We start from the raw sequence: 20,459 nt of genomic DNA, 5'->3' as shown, positions 1-20,459 counted from the left end.
GTCCATCATACAATATCTGAAAATAAAGAAAGATGATGGTCTCGGGAATGTCGATCTGCTCAGTTCCCCAAAACATGTTAACTGTGCTCTTAGAAAGACAAAAATCAACAATTTTCGGAAATGTCTGCTAATGTACCATGGAGCAGCAACAAGCCACGAAATTAAAGAACGGGTTTAATTAACAACAAGAATCTGCACCTTATTAAGCAGCTGGTTGGGGTGAAATTGCTTGGAGTTCGAGGCCCTGACTTAGCTGGTCTTCTGTTGGATCACTCACTTCACATTTCACTTCTGTTTGGGTGCCATTTAAGGAAAGACATGAAGCAATTCAGAGGAACGATGAAGAAATTCAGGGAAACAAATCTTAAAAAAGCAATTCAATTAAAATTAATTCACAAGAAGTTAACTAGCAGCACAAACAGGGCACTCATTAAAAAAAAAAAAAAAAGGGTTAGAATGAAAACCTGCAGCCACGGTGGTCCTCCAGGACCGGACTTGGTGACCCCTGCACTAGAGCACACCAACATCTACTGAAATGAAAACCCAAGTAGTTCAACAAAGAAGGGATTCGATTAGGACGGCTCGCAGTTCAAAGTATTGCCCACTGATGGAACACCACATTGGCCAACACGCCAGCCACTTCAGAACTTTCTCTGCGGCATGTAAAGGGTTACCCAAGAAAGTCGCAGCCTGCAGTAGATGAATACCATAAAACTAAAAGGTCACGGCTCTAAATAAAAATTTCAAATAAAGGAGACACTGTTCTCTCAAGCTGAGTGTTGGATACTAACCAAGAAAACTAAAATTCCAACGCTGACCTACACTGTGGTGGTCTTTTCAAAATTTAATCTAACAAAAGGTCCAGTATACTGAGCAATGGCATGCCTCACACCACTGAAACTAGCATGACATTGTTTATGTGTCTTGAACTTATATGAAGCACTTTACACGTACCCTGCTAGGAATAACAAATTCCCCAAAACTCTCACAGGAATAAGGAGCACACAGGCTTTATGACACGTATAAAGACACGGCATTAATTAGTCGCTATATAATAATAATAATTCATTACATTTATATAGCGCTTTTCTCAGTACTCAAAGCGCTATCCACACAGGGAGGAACCGGGAAGCGAACCCACAATCTTCCACAGTTTCCTTACTGCAAAGCAGCACTACCACTGCACAATATCAGAAAGTGGCACCAAGAAATGCAGAAGACGCTACAAGTTCTCAATGATCAAGACTGTACAACAGAAGAATCCGGGCAGAAAGCCTGTTTCAGGAGCTGGGCAGTATACCAAACCAGACTATTCTTCCAGATATGATAAAAAAAAAAAGAAACCACGTTACAGGAGATTTTCTTTTTAATTGTTTACAAACTCGAGGAGGAAAAGGTTGAAAAGGTCCCTTAAAACATTGTTTTTTTCCCCAGGAAGCACAATTAACCAGAGGTGAGGTTTTCAACAGTCAGGCAACCTTAAATGTATCGCAGAGCTGGCATTCTTAAAGGTACAGTGATTGACAGAGTAAAGAAAAATGGGGATGTGGATGTTTGTTTTCGCAGCGAGAAAGAGGCAAGTATACGAAAGCTGAAGCAGACTTCTCATGAACCCATGGCATCTCGGAGAACAGGCTCCTCAGTTGACTCAAATGTGATCCGTTGAAGATTTAAAATGATCTCATTACCTGTTCCCGAATTAGAAATACATGCCCACTGCCACCAACAAGAGAACGGAAATGACCCGACATATGCCCTTTTATTTGCACCCCCTCCCCCAAGTTATCATTACACAGTGAACCTTAACTTTAAAAATCAGACATAAGTGAATTGTTTTGATGTTTGTCACCTGAAATTCTCTTACTTGGTTTTTAAACCTTTCCCCATTTTGAAACACTGAAGTTCGAGTCATTGCATTTGCTTTCCTGGGTTTCACGGGTGCAAGATGCCAGTCACTTTTTATTCCTGGGCTGGGATGCAATGTAGAGAGCTACTAGACAGTAGATGGTTCCTCCTATTGTTAATGCCATGGTGGTTCGGTAGAGCAGCTTGTCTGGGACACCCCTCTTCAAATGGACAGGAATTCCATCGGATTTCTGAATTTTGGGAGGGAGAAAGAGGATCGTTACTGAGAGACTGGGAATGAAGTACCAACCCACAATCCAAAGGAAAATTATGCATCTCCATAAGACAGCAATCTACTCTTATCTCCTAGCAACAGCTCACAGATAAACTGGGGCATGAAAGACATCTTTGAAGCATTCCACTTTCCATCAGAGGCACTGCAGGTTAGCTGCGATTATTAAATCTTAAAGCAGCCGCGCTATACTGATACAGCAGAAGTGGCAAGGTACATCGCCAGACGCAACGGCACATCAACTTTGCCCGCTAAGTACCATGCAGCTCTGCTGCTCCCCTAAGGGATTCTTCAAAAAACTACAGGGGGTTAAAAAATGCACCTCCTCAGGACAAAAAGGGCTCTCAGATATACTGCAGAATGGCCAGAATGAATAGGACTGTAACATCCTTGCAGCACTCCTACTCACTTGCTCCCTGCTCTCTAGTTTTGCTTCTATTCACTGGCAAAGAATTAACATTATACAAGAAAAACTCAACTGTTACACTTAGAAAAACACATTATAAACGTATCTGCTCTCACTTGAAATGCCACAGATGAGACAGGAAGAAAAAGAAAAAGCTGATGATCAGGTCTTCTAATCAAGCAAATATACTGGGGCTGACATCAAAATAAAAATAGGAGTTCAAAATAACAAGGAGTATCATTTAATCCAGTGTGCTGAATGAGTGCAAGCCAGCTGTGGAGTCTGTTTATTTAACAAAGCCAGTGACAACAGAGGGCACAGTTCATCATGCATGCAGAATTCAGCAAGAACATACCACACGTGCAGAGGAAACCTCCCAGTAACCCCCGCAGGATGAAACCCTGCTCATTCCTACAGAACTAAAATTCTGGCTGCGTTAAAACGGACTAATCACAATATACACCCAGTGGCCACTTGATTAGTCAGAGCTGCATGTTAGACTAGCCTGCCCTGTACAACAGCTAAACATGGGGCTACCAAATGAAAAAACAGTTTATACAGCATGCATATGTGATCAAAAGGTGCGTCTGTTATTCGATTAAATGTTAGAAAAGACATCAGATGTTAGCAACTCTGACATGATTATCTTTTCCGACATGGTTGGTTTTAAACATAGCTTAAAATCTTGAATTTTAAATTATTACAGTTTAGAGAGAAAGATTTGATTTAACTGCGGTGGGTTGGCACCCTGCCCGGGATTGGTTCCTGCCTTGTGCCCTGTGTTGGTTGGGATTGGCTCCAGCAGACCCCCGTGACCCTGTGTTCGGATTCAGCGGGTTGGAAAATGGATGGATTGGATTTAAAAAGTCTATGAATGCAAACATCTCGGTAATAAAACAGGTGAGGGGAGAATAGCCACACACATCCGAGTTAACAAAAACAGTTTACAACAGTGGTGTGGAGAAGGGCATTCCTGCGTGAACAGCATGTTGGACCTTTAAGGTCTTCACTGGTCACATGATCACCAAAACCCTATTAACTTGGACCCGACACATCTTGACTACTGGTGCAGCATAAAGATGGTAGGGTCAGAATTTGGTGGAAGCAGTATGCATCCATTCATGGTACAGCTGATTATGGTGGTGAAATGTTTACTTGACGCACATTAGGTCTCTTAATGCCAAAAGACCATCATTTAAATGTCAGCATTATCCAAGCACTGTTGTTGACCACGCACATCCCTTTATGGCTAACACTTTAGCAATTTCGACATTTATCTCTCTATTATAAAAAAAAAAACAAATCTTGGAAGGCTTGGAAGGAGACGATATGCGATTTTCTCGGAGACACTTTAACGTCCCGTGAGACAAGGCAGTGAGACAAAAGGACAGCTGCTGCACAGGCTTTTAAATGATCAACGCACAGCGCGACAAGCAGAACACACATCTCTGCAAATCAGCAGCTGATCCGACCTCATCTCCTTAGCGTGTGTTGATCTCACCATTTATCTCTCTATTATAAAAAAACAAATCTTGGAAGGCTTGGAAGGAGACGATATGCGATTTTCTCGGAGACACTTTAACGTCCCGTGAGACAAGGCAGTGAGACAAAAGGACAGCTGCTGCACAGGCTTTTAAATGATCGACGCACAGCGCGACAAGCAGAACACACAGCTCTGCAAATCAGCAGCTGATCCGACCGCATCTCCTTAGCGTGTGTTCATCTCACTCTTCTTTGCCAGCGGCAGAGAAGCAAAGTGGCTGGCGCATAGCGCACCCCAGGGGGATTGAGGGGGGCTTTGGGTGAGTGAAGCGAGCAGGGGGGAGAGCCCCCTAGTACCTTTATATTATTATCACAAAGCATGCATTATCTTGAGCTGGTTTCAGGAACATGACTTTGACTCCATTTGCTCCAATGGCCTGCAAAGTCCCAGACAGCACAGACCAAAATTCCTAATGTCAATGTGAACCGTTACAGCCAGGAGCCCAATCTTAAAGAACAGTTCTCTCAATCAGTGCACTTACAAAGGTAACAAGAATAAATGCTGACTGGCAACAGTCAAAAGGAGGTAAAAAATAAACTACTCTCAAGATCTGGGAAATGAGTTCCCCTTCTGACTGTTATCGCATCTAAAAACTCAAAAAAACCCATAAACCACCTGAAGCAGGAGAAGCAGATTTTAAGACGAACCTGCCGTTTTCCTGTCCTACAATTCATTGGATTGAGGAAGTAATACTGACTACAATTCAGCATGAAATTGAGGCAATTTACTCTCTTCATTGACCTTGAGAAATTCATCATTCCACAGTAAGCTTTGCTTCCTAGCTCAGACTTCTGTGCCCAGCATATCTGACGTTGTTATACTCTGAATGACAGTTATAAAAGAGGTTAGTGCCTCTTGCATTCATTTTCAAATAAATAGCATCTGAATACATTTTATGCATAATGTTGACCAATAAGCTACAAACTACATTCTTAGTATTCCCAAAAATCTGTTTTTTTTTTTTGTGCCACATGAATTGAATTGTTGAATAATACTGCTGAAGCCTTTAGGATTACCAGTATAATACTTACCTGAAATAACTTCTGCAAGTCAGGAACTCTGTTAACACCGAGGTAATGCTCAGCCATCCCAGCCTCTGACGCCATCTTTGCCGGCGTGGCAAATATTAACTTTGGGGCTTCTGAAGGTGCAACTGGCCGGAGACCCTGTACAAAGACAACAACATTAATGGGTAAAAAGGTATGTTCATACGGTATCCTTCAATAAGGGCACGCACAAAAAGGCAACCTCAATTGAGTGCGGCGAATAAAGGCTTCCGTAGATAATTTAGATAATAATAGTAGATAATAAAATATCTACGTGGCATTGCACATAATCTACAGCTTCAAGTGTAACACAACAATGAGTAAGAGCAGAAAACAACGAAATATAGAGAGCTTTAGAAAAAGTTTGTTAGAAGTTCATGCATTAATTAATTGGATGTTTTAATATTCTTACTTTCGCCTTTTTATACGTTCAATCATTGCCTTTAATAAATTTTCTGTAATAATTTTGTTGCGTTTGCCTTTATTCGCCACGCCCAATTGAGGTCGCCCTTTTGAAGCTCGCCTTTTTGTGCGCGCCCTTATTGAATAGAACCTGTTCATACTCCCAAAGTGTAGTGGAACGGAGTTTAAAAACTCAAGAGGCAGCTTCTATTTTGGAGATTTCGGCTCTCAAGATCGATGCGAAAAGATCTACAAACAGTAGAGTTAAGGCATTTGTTGAAACAATAGAGACTGGGTCTCATTGATGCCACCAGATTCCATTATGGTCAGATGAGGCAGAAGCCACGTGTGACCTACTGTTCCTGGCATCTGCTGTGCTGTGGGCACAGTTTAATTAGTGGAGATCATGCGATCCATACAATCATCTTCATGTCGCTTAGCAACCATGCAATTCATTAAATACATAGCAGAACATTTCTCTTCTGTTTGCCGCTCCCCGTCATAATAAAAAGGGCAACACAAATTAAAAAGATATGCACTAACCATACAGATGGTGGCAGGATGGGGGGAATTAGCTAATTCATTCTATAGTAGTGGTAGAGGCGGGATTCCCCCGAGAGAGGCACCAAGGCTAAATGTTATTAGTAGTACTTTCTCCAACAACTCGAATGAAGTTAGACAGGTAGCAATCAATCTAACGTTGAACGAATGCAGGGTTTGGTTACCTAGTAGTATCGGACAGTTTCAGCCAAGCAATTAGTCATAATTATAAAGTAGCTTGGTTGTATATACTCGGTGGTTTCAGTTTAATATAGAAAGGCCAGGTGATTCTAGACCACTCTAAATCACAGTCTGCACAGAAGGAGTTAAAAAGTACATACTGAGCAGCCAGCAGCTTGGATAAACCAGATTCATTATTCAAATTCTGTCCAGCAGGTCTGTCTCAACAGATAGGAGCTGCCACACACACCCTGACAAGTGTTCAGGATGGTAAACAACAAAATAAATGCAGAAAATATGCTAAGCTAACAGTGTGAACGGTACGAAGGGAAAAGGGGCTCAAAGAGACTTTACTAGAACATCTTGGAAATGGGATTGCCAAGGCACAAACATTAGCACGATTAAAATAACATTCTCAGAGTTTCTACTAGAGCAGGTTTTGCTTTTAGTGTAAGCAAGTGCCATTGGATTTGCAAGATAATTTATAAAGCTTTATCTACAAGCTGTATTCTCGCAGAGAAAAGATCTTTAACATATGAATGAAATGCTGCTCAGTTAGTATAAGTCCCCTTTCTGTCCATGAAAATAAATTAACTGAGCTCTGAGCAAAGCTGCACCACATTAATCAATGCCAAGGCCACACTGTTCACCTACCCAGCAGACAGTGAAAAATTATCATGCAACTGTATTATACAGAAATGAGTCAAACAAATTCTTAAAGCAACTAGATTTTTTAAAAAATTTATTTTTCAGTGATTTCACTAAGTAGCTGTGAACAAAGTCGGTCCTTAAGTATTGAGCTCAGCAGGTTACAAAAATTTTAGATGTCAAAGTAAAGTTGAGTGAATTCACTCACGCAGTCTTCTTTCTTCACACCGACATTAGTAGGATGAAATAAAGAGATTCAAGACCAGTTCAAGACTTGTCTTAAACAGGAATCAACTACTGGAAAGGATTACCTAAACATGTTAAATGTACTCACTACTTTAGTACCCCGCACACTGATCCCCCCGGCCCCCCCAGCCCTCTGCACTAAGCCTTTCTGATTATCGGGTGCAAAAGACATTAACTCAGTGCCCATCTCTGTAAAAATACATCCCACTGTGTGCTGCAGCAGGCTGCTGTGGTCAAAAGAATAACAGAGGATTAAACTAATGTCCATCGATGAACATAATAAGACACAGCTGGGGGTGTGCGCAAAGAGCTATATGAGTCTCTGAAAGGCACACAGCACATCAGCACATAGAGAAGTAGAGCACTGAAGAGCATCATTGAGCATCGTTTTTGGGAATTTTCTAGAAAAAATGACTTCAAGTTCACGAAAATGCACCTTGAGCGATCTTTGGAAGGCTATCTCCCAAGACTGTGATAAAGACCTGGCTGTTCACAAGAAGAGTTTCCCCGATTAATTAAGCTTGCTAAACAATTACTCCATCTAATTTAGTTTCATTTTGGTTACATTGACAACGACACCATCAAGAAGCCATAATGTACATTTCATAATGGTAATATGTATATATATTACAATGCATAGCTCTTCATCTCCTTTTATTACTGTTGCATAAAATTGTCTATACACATTTATATTTTTTACATGAAACTGTTTTACATTTATACAATGCATCCGGAAAGTATTCACAGCGCATCACTTTTTCCACCTTTTGTTATGTTACAGCCTTATTCCAAAATGGATTAAATTCATTTTTTTCCCCCTCAGAATTCTACACACAACACCCCATTATGACAACGTGAAAAAAGTTTACTTGAGGTTTTTGCAAATTTATTAAAAATAAAAAAACTGAGAAATCCCATGTACATAAGTATTCACAGTCTTTGCTCAATACTTTGTCGATGCACCTTTGGCAGCAATTCCAGCCTCAAGTCTTGTTGAATATGATGCCACAAGCTTGGCACACCTATCCTTGGCCAGTTTGGCCCATTCCTCTTTGCAGCACCTCTCAAGCTCCATCAGGTTGGATGGGAAGCGTCGGTGCACAGCCATTTTAAGATCTCTCCAGAGATGTTCAATCAGATTCAAGTCTGGGCTCTGGCTGGGCCACTCAAGGACATTCACAGAGTTGTCCTGAAGCCACTCCTTTGATATCTTGGCTGTGTGCTTAGGGACGTTGTCCTGCTGAAAGATGAACCTTCGCTCCAGTCTGAGGTCAAGAGCGCTCTGGAGCAGGTTTTCATCCAGGATGTCTCTGTACATTGCTGCAGTCATCTTTCCCTTTATCCTGACTAGTCTCCCAGTCCCTGCTACTGAAAAACATCCCCACAGCATGATGCTGCCACCACCACGCTTCACTGTAGGGATGGTATTGGCCTGGTGATGAGCGGTGCCTGGTTTCCTCCAAACGTGACGCCTGGCATTCACTCCAAAGAGTTCAATCTTTGTCTCATCAGACCAGAGAATTTTCTTTCTCATGGTCTGAAAGTCCTTCAGATGCCTTTTGGCAAACTCCAGGTGGGCTGCTATGTGCCTTTTACTAAGGAGTGGCTTCCGTCTGGCCACTCTACCATACAGGCCTGATTGGTGGGATTGCTGCAGAGATGATTGTCCTTCTGGAAGGTTCTCCTCTCTCCACAGACGACCTCTGGAGCTCTGACAGAGTGACCATTGGGTTCTTGGTCACCTCCCTAAGACCCTTCTCTCCCGATCGCTCAGTTTAGATGGCCGGCCAGCTCTAGAAAGAGTCCTGGTTTCGAACTTCTTCTACTTACGGATGATGGAGGCCACTGTGCCCATTGGGACCTTCAAAGCAGCAGAAATTTTTCTGTAACCTTCCCCAGATTTGTGCCTTGAGACAATCCTGTCTCGGAGGTCTACAGACAATTCCTTTGACTTCATGCTTGGTTTGTGCTCTGACATGAACTGTCAACTGTGGGACCTTATATAGACAGGTGTGTGCCTTTCCAAATCATGTCCAGTCAACTGAATTTACCACAGGTGGACTCCAATGAAGCTGCAGAAACATCTCAAGGATGATCAGGGGAAACAGGATGCACCCGAGTTCAATTTCGAGCTTCACGGCAAAGGCTGTGAATACTTATGTACATGTGAATTCTCAAATTTTTATTTTTAATAAATTTGCAAAAATCTCAAGTAAACTGTTTTCACGTTGTCATTAATGGGGTGTTGTGTGTAGAATTCTGAGGAAAAAAATGAATTTAATCCATTTTGGAATAAGGCTGTAACTTAACAAAATGTGGAAAAAGTGATGCGCTGTGAATACTTTCCGAATGCACTGTATGTGTAGAATAAAAAATTATTTGTATATGCGTGTGTGTACACATAAAATGTGTGTATAGTAATTGTCACTGTGCTGCCTCAGTGTCATTTCTACATGTACTGTATATAAAATTTACTGTATCACAAAACAAATAAAATAAACTAAGCACCTAGTTTTTTTCCTATTTCAGCAGCAATTTCTAAGTAAAGGAATTTCAGAATTTGTGTTTTGTATCATATTTAATCACATTTAGAAAACTATGTCAAGCTCTAGTGAATAAGTCCCCAAACATTAGAAGCATTTTATAAGTAAATGCATTTTAAATTTTGACACAGATTATATTACAACATTTGAAAAGTAATCGGTCACGTTTTAATGAAAAATTGACTGTTCTGTCTTTATTATTTGAATAAGGTGTATTTATTTTGGGCTAACCCCCCTCCCTTCAGATGGAGATTGCTGAAAAATATCCTTATGATATAAGGAGTTTTTAAATGATATTTAGGTAACCACTTGATGAATATACAAGAATGTTAAAGCCGATTTTATGGTTAGTATTTATATATTTTATAGTGAATTACAGAAAAAGGCACAATAAATTTTTCATTTTACTAATGGTGGAACTGAATGTGATTTTCTGTTTTTACCATGGTATTGTACAGCCAGGCATACAAAGCCTCTACTTCAGAAAGACTGCTCCTGCAACCGCCACTACACTGAGAGGTTTCTCAAAGTCACGTCACTGCACCACTAGATTTAGGGCAACAGCTTTGACATCACATACGTGTATCGCTATACTGCGATATACTGACATGCACCCACTTACACAGCCAGAGAGAACTGCACAGACATTGTGTTATTTACTAAAACACTTTGAGCTATACGGTCGTGAACAGCAACTCCAAAAACACTTGCATTAGTCTTCTTTTAACTGGCCACTGTGAACCTTGCATTTGGAACATAGGAAATCAACTGTACTTGTAACAATGCACTTTGCGTGGAGTTTGCATGTTCTCCCCGTGTCTGCATGGGTTTCCTCCCACAGTCCAAAGACATGCAGGTTAGGTGGATTGGCGATTCTAAATTGGCCCTAGTGTGTGCTTGGTGTGTGGGTGGGTGTGTGTGCGTGTGTGAGCTGGCGCCCTGCCCCGGATTGGTTCCCTGCCTTGCGCCCTGTGTTGGCTGGGATTGGCTCCAGCAGACCCCCGTGACCCTGTGTTTGGATTCAGCGGGTTGGAAAATGGATGGATGGAGTAAATTAAAAGATTTCTTAAAGAGTACAATTATTTTCATTGAAAAATATTCAAGGAAAAAAATGTATCTCATTACTTTACAACACTACCTAAATATCTTGAAGCATGTGTTTTTAGGTTACCAATGCAAATTCTACAAGCATTACACCAAAAATAATAAAAAAGGTAATCCTGTATAAACTGCACCTGCTGCACCATAGTTATTAAATTACAGAAGTAAACACACAGACTAACATGAAGTAAAAACTATGTTAATTGTTGAATATATTTGCAAAGTTAGAATGTATTACATAAAAACAAATCCTATTGTGTGTAGGGCACACCGGTCAGCATGGTCTTCAAATCCCAACCTAGTCATTGTCGTATGAAGTTTGCACACTTTCCCTATGCTCACATGGACCTTCTCCCAGAGAGATTTTATCAAAAAAGAAAATTCAGACAGTGGACCGTTAATTAATTAGCAACAGTATAAAGTACAAAGAATGCAAAGTCTGTGTCATCTTTGTTACTCTCTGTGCAAACCAGATGTTATTTCTCTCCAACAGCATTGCTTTTAGCCATTTTTTGTTTTAACTGACTAGATGCTATTAATCGAGCTGCCTTTGTAAATTACTCTGAAGCAATTTAAAGCTGGAGCAATCTAATTACTTTAAGCAGGGTAGCAATAACAAGATGCTCATACAGATGAGAAATTGAGAGGAAAAAAGTTTCCTTTTAAGACTGCTTGTTAAAGGAAAAGTGATGAGTCTCCAAATGTTTAAGACTAAGTAGACTGGCCTCATTACAGTGTTCAGTGTATTGCAGACACATAAATGATCCATTTTCAATAACTGCTTCTAACAAAGTTAGGAACACGACAGTCTTTCAATTGTGACATCCTTCAAACCACTCTCCCAAAGAGACTGTTAATGTCTGGACAGGTCCCCCCGGTCAAGCTGAAGAGTTCCGGAACTCTAAGTGTTGCAGCTGGAGTCTTGGTCACTTTTCTGACAACTGCTCTTCTTGAATGGTTGTTCAGTTTTGAAGGATAGCCTGATCTTGGGAGCATCTCTGCTATGCCTTTTTTCAATTTTGTTGCAATGGATTTCCAGGTGCTGTGGTGAAGGTTCAAACCATTGCCACTCTTTTGATAGCCTTTTACTGCTTTATTTTCCTCCCAACAACTTAATCTCAAAGTGCAATGGGCAGATCCTTTGTCTTCATGACAGCAAGACTGGAGTTACTGTTTTAGTTGCGAGACCTTAAAGTCAGTGATAATTTATGTGCATTCACACAAACACATACATACAGGGTTACCTTGTTCATGTCATGAAAAAAAAATTGAAGACAATACTCAATTTAAGTTGTTAAAACAGAGATTGAATGCTTCTCAATTATGTCATTTTCAGATTTTATTCTGGAAAATTAGTTCTACTGTAGTAGGAAACAAATCCCATTTAAACATGGCTTGACTTTTGCAAAACAGCAAAATGAAGAAAAACAAAACAGGCAATTCGAACAGTAATCAATTTGAAACCGAGAACAACAAACTCTATCCAAAGGCATCCCAAATTGTACCTGAACCAGGGTCTGAGAGTCATAAAGGATGCCATTTTACCCATTAGGAAAGGAATGACTAGATCGTCTTATGTACAAAACAATATTTTCAAGACTACATAAGATAGAATGCAGATACAAGTCAGCAGCCTTAGGTCCATTAGGTCCATCCATTAGGAAAGGAAAATTATCATTGGGTTCATCTGTGACAAAAAGGAAAAGAACAAATGAACAAATACATACTGCTTCTAAAACAATAAAACACACAAGGTGACAAAATAGGCTGTGCTGAGAAACGTTCTGTACCATTATCAACACAGATAATTAAAACTCTGCTCTCAATCACTGTACAACTCATATTTGCCATCCACTACAATTCTATCCTGGTATTATGACCAAGCATGCAATTAATCTTACAAACATGCAAATTAATGTTTATGGTATCAATTAGTGATACGTACATAGTAAAATGTGTTAAAAAACAAAAAAAATCAGCATGTTTCTTTCTGTACTGAGTGCAGCATGAAATTTAACACAGTGATTGAAGATAAAGACTTGCTCTCTATAGTTTAAATGGATTCAATAAAATGTTCCTATTTGCACACATAATGCTTGGCTTTATGCCCAGAAACAGCTAACACTCCTCTGTTTTATATGAGAAAGATTATACTATGCATAGTGAAATTACTAAATATCTATAAAAAAAAAAAAAAAAATGTGTATATATATATATATATATATATATATATATATATATATATATATATATATATATATATATATATATATACACACACACACAAAAATATTCAATTTCGCAATTCTGCCCATTTATGTTTGCACGAATATCCAACTAATAATAATTTACAGAAGGTGTTCCCTTGATATGGCGAATGCCTTCTTTAATTACAAGGCGATTCCAAGAATACTACACATATGAATAGAACAAGTGCACAAAGTTGCAGTGGGTCAGTGTTGGGAGCCGATCTTGTAACCCAGCAGCATCCTTTAGAGTGTAACTTAGCAGTACTGAACCTACACAATGTACAGTACACTATGTACTGAGGGCAACTATAAACTACATAAAATTGCAATGCTACAAATTACCTCTTTTTCCGGAATTCATTAAAATATTTCACATTGTGGCATTATCTTTATTAAGTTGTCTTTTCAAATAAACCAAAAAGAAAAGAAGAAATGCACCATTTGCTCTTTTAAGCACATTTTACTGCTTTTTACTTGAGCTATTGCTGAATCATTATGACACACAGGTACCTATCAATGTGTTGCTGATCTTACTCAAAGTCCACAGACAGATAAAATAACAATCAGTCCCAACATTTTTCATTACATTTTACAGGGTGTGTCAATAGGTTTCAGTCAGTATTCTCCATTTAAAAGGTAAAACTGAATCAGACCCAGTTGACGGCTATACATCAAAAGCTCCATTTTTTTTTCCACTTCAGATTTTCAGTATGAACAAAACAGGCAATATGAACAAATGAAACAATAAAAACAAAATTTACACTAGACACTGAACTTTTTTTTTCAAGCATGCCAAATTCTCACATGACCCCCGTGACCCTGTGTTCGGATTCAGCGGGTTGGAAAATGGATGGATGGATAAACCAAACTACGCTGGGTTTGGAGAACACAGGCACCTTGTTTGTTTTACACCTTAAGGCTAGTAGTAATTTATAATACAGATACAAAAATAATGGTTTGATTGTGAACTAGTAAAGATTTATTTATTTAAACAATAGGCAATGCATCTGCAATTTTAGTAAAGAAATGTATAGTCTACTTTGACAAAAAAAAACTGCTTTTATTATTGTCAAATATAAATACAGTGGTGTGAAAAACTATTTGCCCCCTTCCTGATTTCTTATTCTTTTGCATGTTTGTCACACAAAATGTTTCTGATCATCAAACACATTTAACCATTAGTCAAATATAACACAAGTAAACACAAACTGCAGTTTGTAAAATGGTGGTTTTTATTATTTAGGGAGAAAAAAAAATCCAAACCTACATGGCCCTGTGTGAAAAAGTAATTGCCCCCTGAACCTAATAACTGGCGTAATAAGCGTTTGCGATAACTTGCAATGAGTCTTTTACAGCGCTCTGGAGGAATTTTGGCCCACTCATCTTTGCAAAATTGTTGTAATTCAGCTTTATTTGAGGGTTTTCTAGCATGAACCGCCTTTTTAAGGTCATGCCATTGCATCTCAATTGGATTCAGGTCAGGACTTTGACTAGGCCACTCCAAAGTCTTCATTTTGTTTTCCTTCAGCCATTCAGAGGTGGATTTGCTGGTGTGTTTTGGGTCATTGTCCTGTTGCAGCACCCAAGATCGCTTCAGCTTGAGTTGACGAACAGATGGCCGGACATTCTCCTTCAGGATTTTTTGGTAGACAGTAGAATTCATGGTTCCATCTATCACAGCAAGCCTTCCAGGTCCTGAAGCAGCAAAACAACCCCAGACCATCACACTACCACCACCATATTTTACTGTTGGTATGATGTTCTTTTTCTGAAATGCTGTGTTCCTTTTACGCCAGATGTAACGGGACATTTGCCTTCCAAAAAGTTCAACAACAACATTTATTTATATAGCACATTTTCATACAAAAAGTAGCTCAAAGTGCTTTACAACTTTTCAACTTTTGACTCCTCAGTCCACAAGGTATTTTCCCAAAAGTCTTGGCAATCATTGAGATGTTTCTTAGCAAAATTGAGACGAGCCCTAATGTTCTTTTTGCTTAACAGTGGTTTGCGTCTTGGAAATCTGCCATGCAGGCCGTTTTTGCCCAGTCTCTTTCTTATGGTGGAGTCGTGAACACTGACCTTAATTGAGGCAAGTGAGGCCTGCAGTTCTTTAGACGTTGTCCTGGGGTCTTTTGTGACCTCTCGGATGAGTCGTCTCTGCGCTCTTGGGGTCATTTTGGTCGGCCGGCCACTCCTGGGAAGGTTCACCACTGTTCCATGTTTTTGCCATTTGTGGATAATGGCTCTCACTGTGGTTCGCTGGAGTCCCAAAGCTTTAGAAATGGCTTTATAACCTTTACCAGACTGATAGATCTCAATTACTTCTGTTCTCATTTGTTCCTGAATTTCTTTGGATCTTGGCATGATGTCTAGCTTTTGAGGTGCTTTTGGTCTACTTCTCTGTGTCAGGCAGCTCCTATTTAAGTGATTTCTTGATTGAAACAGGTGTGGCAGTAATCAGGCCTGGGGGTGGCTACGGAAATTGAACTCAGGTGTGATACACCACAGTTAGGTTATTTTTTAACAAGGGGGCAATTACTTTTTCACACAGGGCCATGTAGGTTTGGATTTTTTTTCTCCCTAAATAATAAACACCATCATTTAAAAACTGCATTTTGTGTTTACTTGTGTTATATTTGACTAATGGTTAAATGTGTTAGATGATCAGAAACATTTTGTGTGACAAACATGCAAAAGAATAAGAAATCAGGAAGGGGGCAAATAGTTTTTCACACCACTGTATTTAAATACAATCCCAATCAACAGTTGTTTTTACCCACCAACTCCACCTCTGTCTCTTCCTTGAACGAATGTTAGCAACAATGTTTCGCATTTCTGTACAACCTCTTCCTGACTTATCTTCTATAAGCACTTATTCTGGTGTTTTCAAGCTAAAAAAGCCAGACAAGAGGAGCCTTTCTCTTCAAAATGATCTCCATCTCCTTCTAACAGATTTCAAACTACATCTAGGACAGCAAATAGATATAAACCTCCACTATGTTGCAAGTCTAATCATTTAGTGTCCTGCTAATGGACCATGTCCTGCATACCACTCATTTAATCTTGAAACATGCATTTATGAAGAAACTTTAACTGCTGGCAAGACTTGAGTTCACAGATTGAGAAACTAAAAAAAGAATTATGCCTTCAGACTTAGGTCACACTTGACCAACACTGTCCCGTCATGCTGTCTGAGCTGGCCACCATCAAGACAAAGCTGTGGGATGGGGTGTAGTCTTGCTGAATATCTATCACATGTATGCCAGATCCAGGTAAGCAGAGCAGGTCTGATATTATACACCTTTCCCATCCTCTCTTATTGTTTTTCTAAATTTAATCTCAGTTTACATATAATACTTATGAAAAGTGCATCACCCATAAATTCAAAAAAGAGCAAACGGCTTTATAATCATAGCATGAAGCAAAAGAAAACATCAGCATTGACTTCAAAAACAACAGCAGTACAAACACTGCAATCTTGCTGGTATTTCTTATTCTTTTTTTCCACAAGTTTGCAGTATTCTCTATATATATAAGCACCTTGAGCATGGGAAAGGCACTATATAAATAAAATGTATTATTATTAATTGCATTAATACTTTATTTCCTGACAGATTTTTAAAAAAGGGATAAAATCACAAACACCTCTAAATGATTAAGATACTGAGTATAAAACAGCTTATATTTTTAAATACAGAAATGAGTGATTTAAAAACAGTGGTAACATTGATTTTTTGTGCAGCAGATGAGTGCACATATCAGAACTCACTCATACAGCCTAACTCATGCAAGCTGCATATATCAGGAGCCTAGCCAATTTAGTACTTTTTGAATCCTGATATCCGATGTGGTTTTCATGATTTTTAACAGTAAAAAGTACTGGACATAGCCAGTTTTACTGTAGCTTTACTTACATTACTGCCAGTCAGTTTTCCTCTTTAATACTAGCGATGCTCCAAATGATGGACCACCAACCTAAACTTGGCTGATTTTCACTACAAAAGGCTTTATTGGTGATTGGAAAATTGGGCAATAACAGAAAAACGTGTGGTGAAAAAAGTAAATTTCTGTAAGTTTTATGGTAATTTAGCTATAGTGCTCCTTTACGAGAGGATATTACGTTAGCTGAACTAGCACGTGTCTTTTTTGGCACACACTTACTGTAAACAGAGAGCCCCTCTTAATTCTTTAGATTTTTGTTTATCATTAGCCGAGATTTCAAAGTAGCAACTTCCTTTTAATATCTGACATGCCTTATGGAAACAGTACTATTTTAGCAGAGACATTAAGTTTATTGGATTAACAGAAAATATGCATCATAACAAAATTAGACAGGTGCATAAATTTGGGCACCCCAACAGAGATATGACACCAATACTTAGTTGAGCCTCCTTTTGCTAATCTAACAGCCTCTAGACACCTCCTATAGCCTTTGATGAGTGTCTGGATTTTGGATGGAGGTATTGTTGACCATTCTTCCATACAAAATCTCTCCAGTTCAGTTCAATTTGATGGCTGCCCAGCATGGACAGCCTGCTTCAAATCATCCCATAGATTTTCGATGATATTCAAGTCAGGGGACTGTGACGGCCATTCCAGAACATTGTATTTCTCCCTCTGCATGAATGCCTTTGTAGATTTCGAACTGTGTTTTGGGTCATTGTCTTGGAATATCCAACCCCTACGTAACATTCACTTTGTGACTGATGCTTGAACATTATCCTGAAGAATTTGTTGATACTGGGTTGAATTCATCCGACCTTCATCTTTAACAAGGGCCCCAGTCCTTGAACTAGCCACACAGCATGATGGAACCTCCACCAAATTTGACAGTAGGTAGCAGGTGTTTTTCTTGGAATGTGGTGTTCTACTTCCACCATGCAAAGCGCTTTTTGTTATGACCAGATAACTCAATTTTTGTCTTATCAGTCCAAAGCACTTTGTTCCAAAATGAACCTGGCTTGTCTAAATGAGCATTTGCTTACAACAAGCGACTGTTTGTGGCGTGAGTGCAGAAAGGGCTTCTTTCTCATCACCCTGCCATACAAATGTTCTTTGTGCAAATTGCACAACGATGTCCAGATACACCATCTGCAGCAAGATGTTCTTGCAGGTCTTTGGAGGTGATCTGTGGGTTGTCTGTAACCATTCTCACAATCCTGCCCATATGCTGCTCCTGTATTTTTCTTGGCCTGCCAGACCTGCTGGGTTTAACAGCAACTATGCCTGTGGCCTTCCATTTCCTGATTCCATTCCTTACAGTTACAGAAACTGACAGTTTAAACCTCTGAGATATCTTTTTGTAGCCTTCCCCTAAACCATGAGACTCAACAATCTTTGTTTTCAGATCTTTTGAGAGTTGCTTTGAGGATCCCATGCTGTCACTCTTCAGAGGAGAGTCAAAGGGAAGCACAACTTGTAATTGACCACCTTAAATACTTTTTCTCATGATTGGACACACCTGTCTATGAAGTTCAAGGCTTAACAAGCTAATCCAACCAATTTGGTGTTGCAAGTAATCAGCACTGAGCAGTGACAGGCATTCAAATCAGCAAAATGACAAGGGGACCCACATTTGTGCACAGCCAGTTTTTCACATTTGATTTAATTTCATACAACTAAATACTGCTTCACTAAAACTCTTTGTTCAGAAAACACAGCAGTACTCAGATGTTCCTAGGAAATGAAAGACATACCACTGTTATCTTTTTTGTTGAAAGAAGAGTCAATTATTATGCAGGCTGAGAGGGGTTCACAAACTTCTTCATGTGTGTACCAAATTTCAGGCCAATAGTTCAAACGGTTTGCGAGCTACAGGTGATTTAAAATCCTGGACAGACAAACGGACAGCCACGGTAGCGTATTATATAAGAAGATTCTCAGTAATTGTTATTAAACTAATGTCGCTTCCATGTATACTGTAAAAATAAATCACACACCAATATAAATAAAAATATCCTGATCTACACTGGTATTCACTAATCCATGTCGTGGTAAGATAATGTTGGAATCATTTTTTTAGTGCTGCTCCCCCCCCCCCCAATAAAATCCCTCCTCATTTCTTGTTAGATGGGGGGAAATGCACCCCATGCTACAAATGAAATTCAAGCCTACTTCCAATACAAATACACTTGGCCCATGTGAAAACGGACTGCACTAACACTCTTTGCAAGTCCAGTCTGTAGATGTTCAACAAATATTCTCTATGATGATAAGTACACACCCTATTTAAATTCTAGGTAACAGTATTACAGTCAAAAGACAATTGTGTTTATTAAATGCTTTAAGAGACAAATCTTTGGAATCTGCATGCACTTAAGTCAAGTAATATTATATTATTACTCTGCACCAGATAATGAATACGTACTTTAGCAACAAAATTAAAATGTTCTTCATTACTTTAGTCCTCAGTGCATGATTTATTAAATATCTTACAAACAGCTTTCACACTGCAGCTTTTAACAGATATTGTGTATATTTGCCTATTATCAACTGCTTCTGAAGCAATTCCATAAAGCAATATGAACACTTTTCTTCCTACTGTAACACTACATCATAAAACCCCCTTTTCACAGTCATCTTTCTGATTTTATTAACTTGCAATCCATCACATTCTCCAGCGAGGGTGAACAAAATATATTGAAATAAACTAACAGCATGCCTTTCCTTTACTGTACATGGACAATAAAAACTGGCAGGCTCCATTTATACTGAATATAGAAGTGCAAACCTCATACTGAGATAATGTTCTGAACATGCATTGACTGCAAAGGGGTGCTCAATACAGACTGCTCAAGATATTTCCTTTAAGCTACAGTATTTTTCATTCCTTGATAGTTTATGCTAAAGCATAGTTATGGAACTCTTATATAGTTTAATTACAGTGCATCCGGAAAGTATTCACAGCGCATCACTTTTTCCACATTTTGTTATGTTACAGCCTTATTCCAAAATGGATTAAATTCATTTTTTTTCCCCCTCAGAATTCTACACACAACACCCCATAAGGACAACGTGAAAAAAGTTAGAGATTTTTGCAAATTTATTAAAAATAAAAAAATTGAGAAAGCACATGTCCATAAGTATTCACAGCCTTTGCTCAATACTTTGTCGATACACCTTTGGCAGCAATTCCAGCCTCAAGTCTTGTTGAATATGATGCCACAAGCTTGGCACACCTATCCTTGGCCAGTTTCGCCCATTCCTATTTGCAACACCTTTCAAGCTCCTTCAGGTTGGATGGGAAGCGTCGGTGCACAGCAATTTTTAGATCTCTCCAGAGATGTTCAATCGGATTCAAGTCTGGGCTCAGGCTGGGCCTGGCTGTGTGCTTAGGGTCACTGTCCTGCTGAAAGATGAACCGTCGTCCCAGTCTGAGGTGAAGAGCGCTCTGGAGCAGGTTTTCATCCAGGATG

The 20,459-nt window shown here is 39.3% G+C and overlaps 1 protein-coding gene across 1 annotated transcript in view; it reads right to left on the bottom strand.

The window, feature by feature from the left end:
- Positions 1-1,771: 1,771 nt before the first annotated feature.
- Positions 1,772-20,459, bottom strand: part of LOC114665918 (cytochrome c oxidase subunit 7A-related protein, mitochondrial) — a 40,059-nt gene continuing 21,371 nt past the window's right edge. Inside the window, exons 2-3 of the mRNA XM_028820583.2 lie at positions 5,118-5,252; positions 1,772-2,096 (exon numbers count right to left, since the gene is read on the bottom strand). Of these exons, the coding sequence (XP_028676416.1) occupies positions 1,953-2,096; positions 5,118-5,252 (279 nt within the window). The 3' untranslated portion in view covers positions 1,772-1,952. The remainder of the gene's footprint in view (positions 2,097-5,117; positions 5,253-20,459) is intronic.

Source organism: Erpetoichthys calabaricus, chromosome 15 (genome assembly GCF_900747795.2).
Source record: "Erpetoichthys calabaricus chromosome 15, fErpCal1.3, whole genome shotgun sequence".
Classification (NCBI taxonomy): Eukaryota; Metazoa; Chordata; class Cladistia; order Polypteriformes; family Polypteridae; genus Erpetoichthys; species Erpetoichthys calabaricus.
This window is presented reverse-complemented; position numbering and strand designations above follow the sequence as displayed.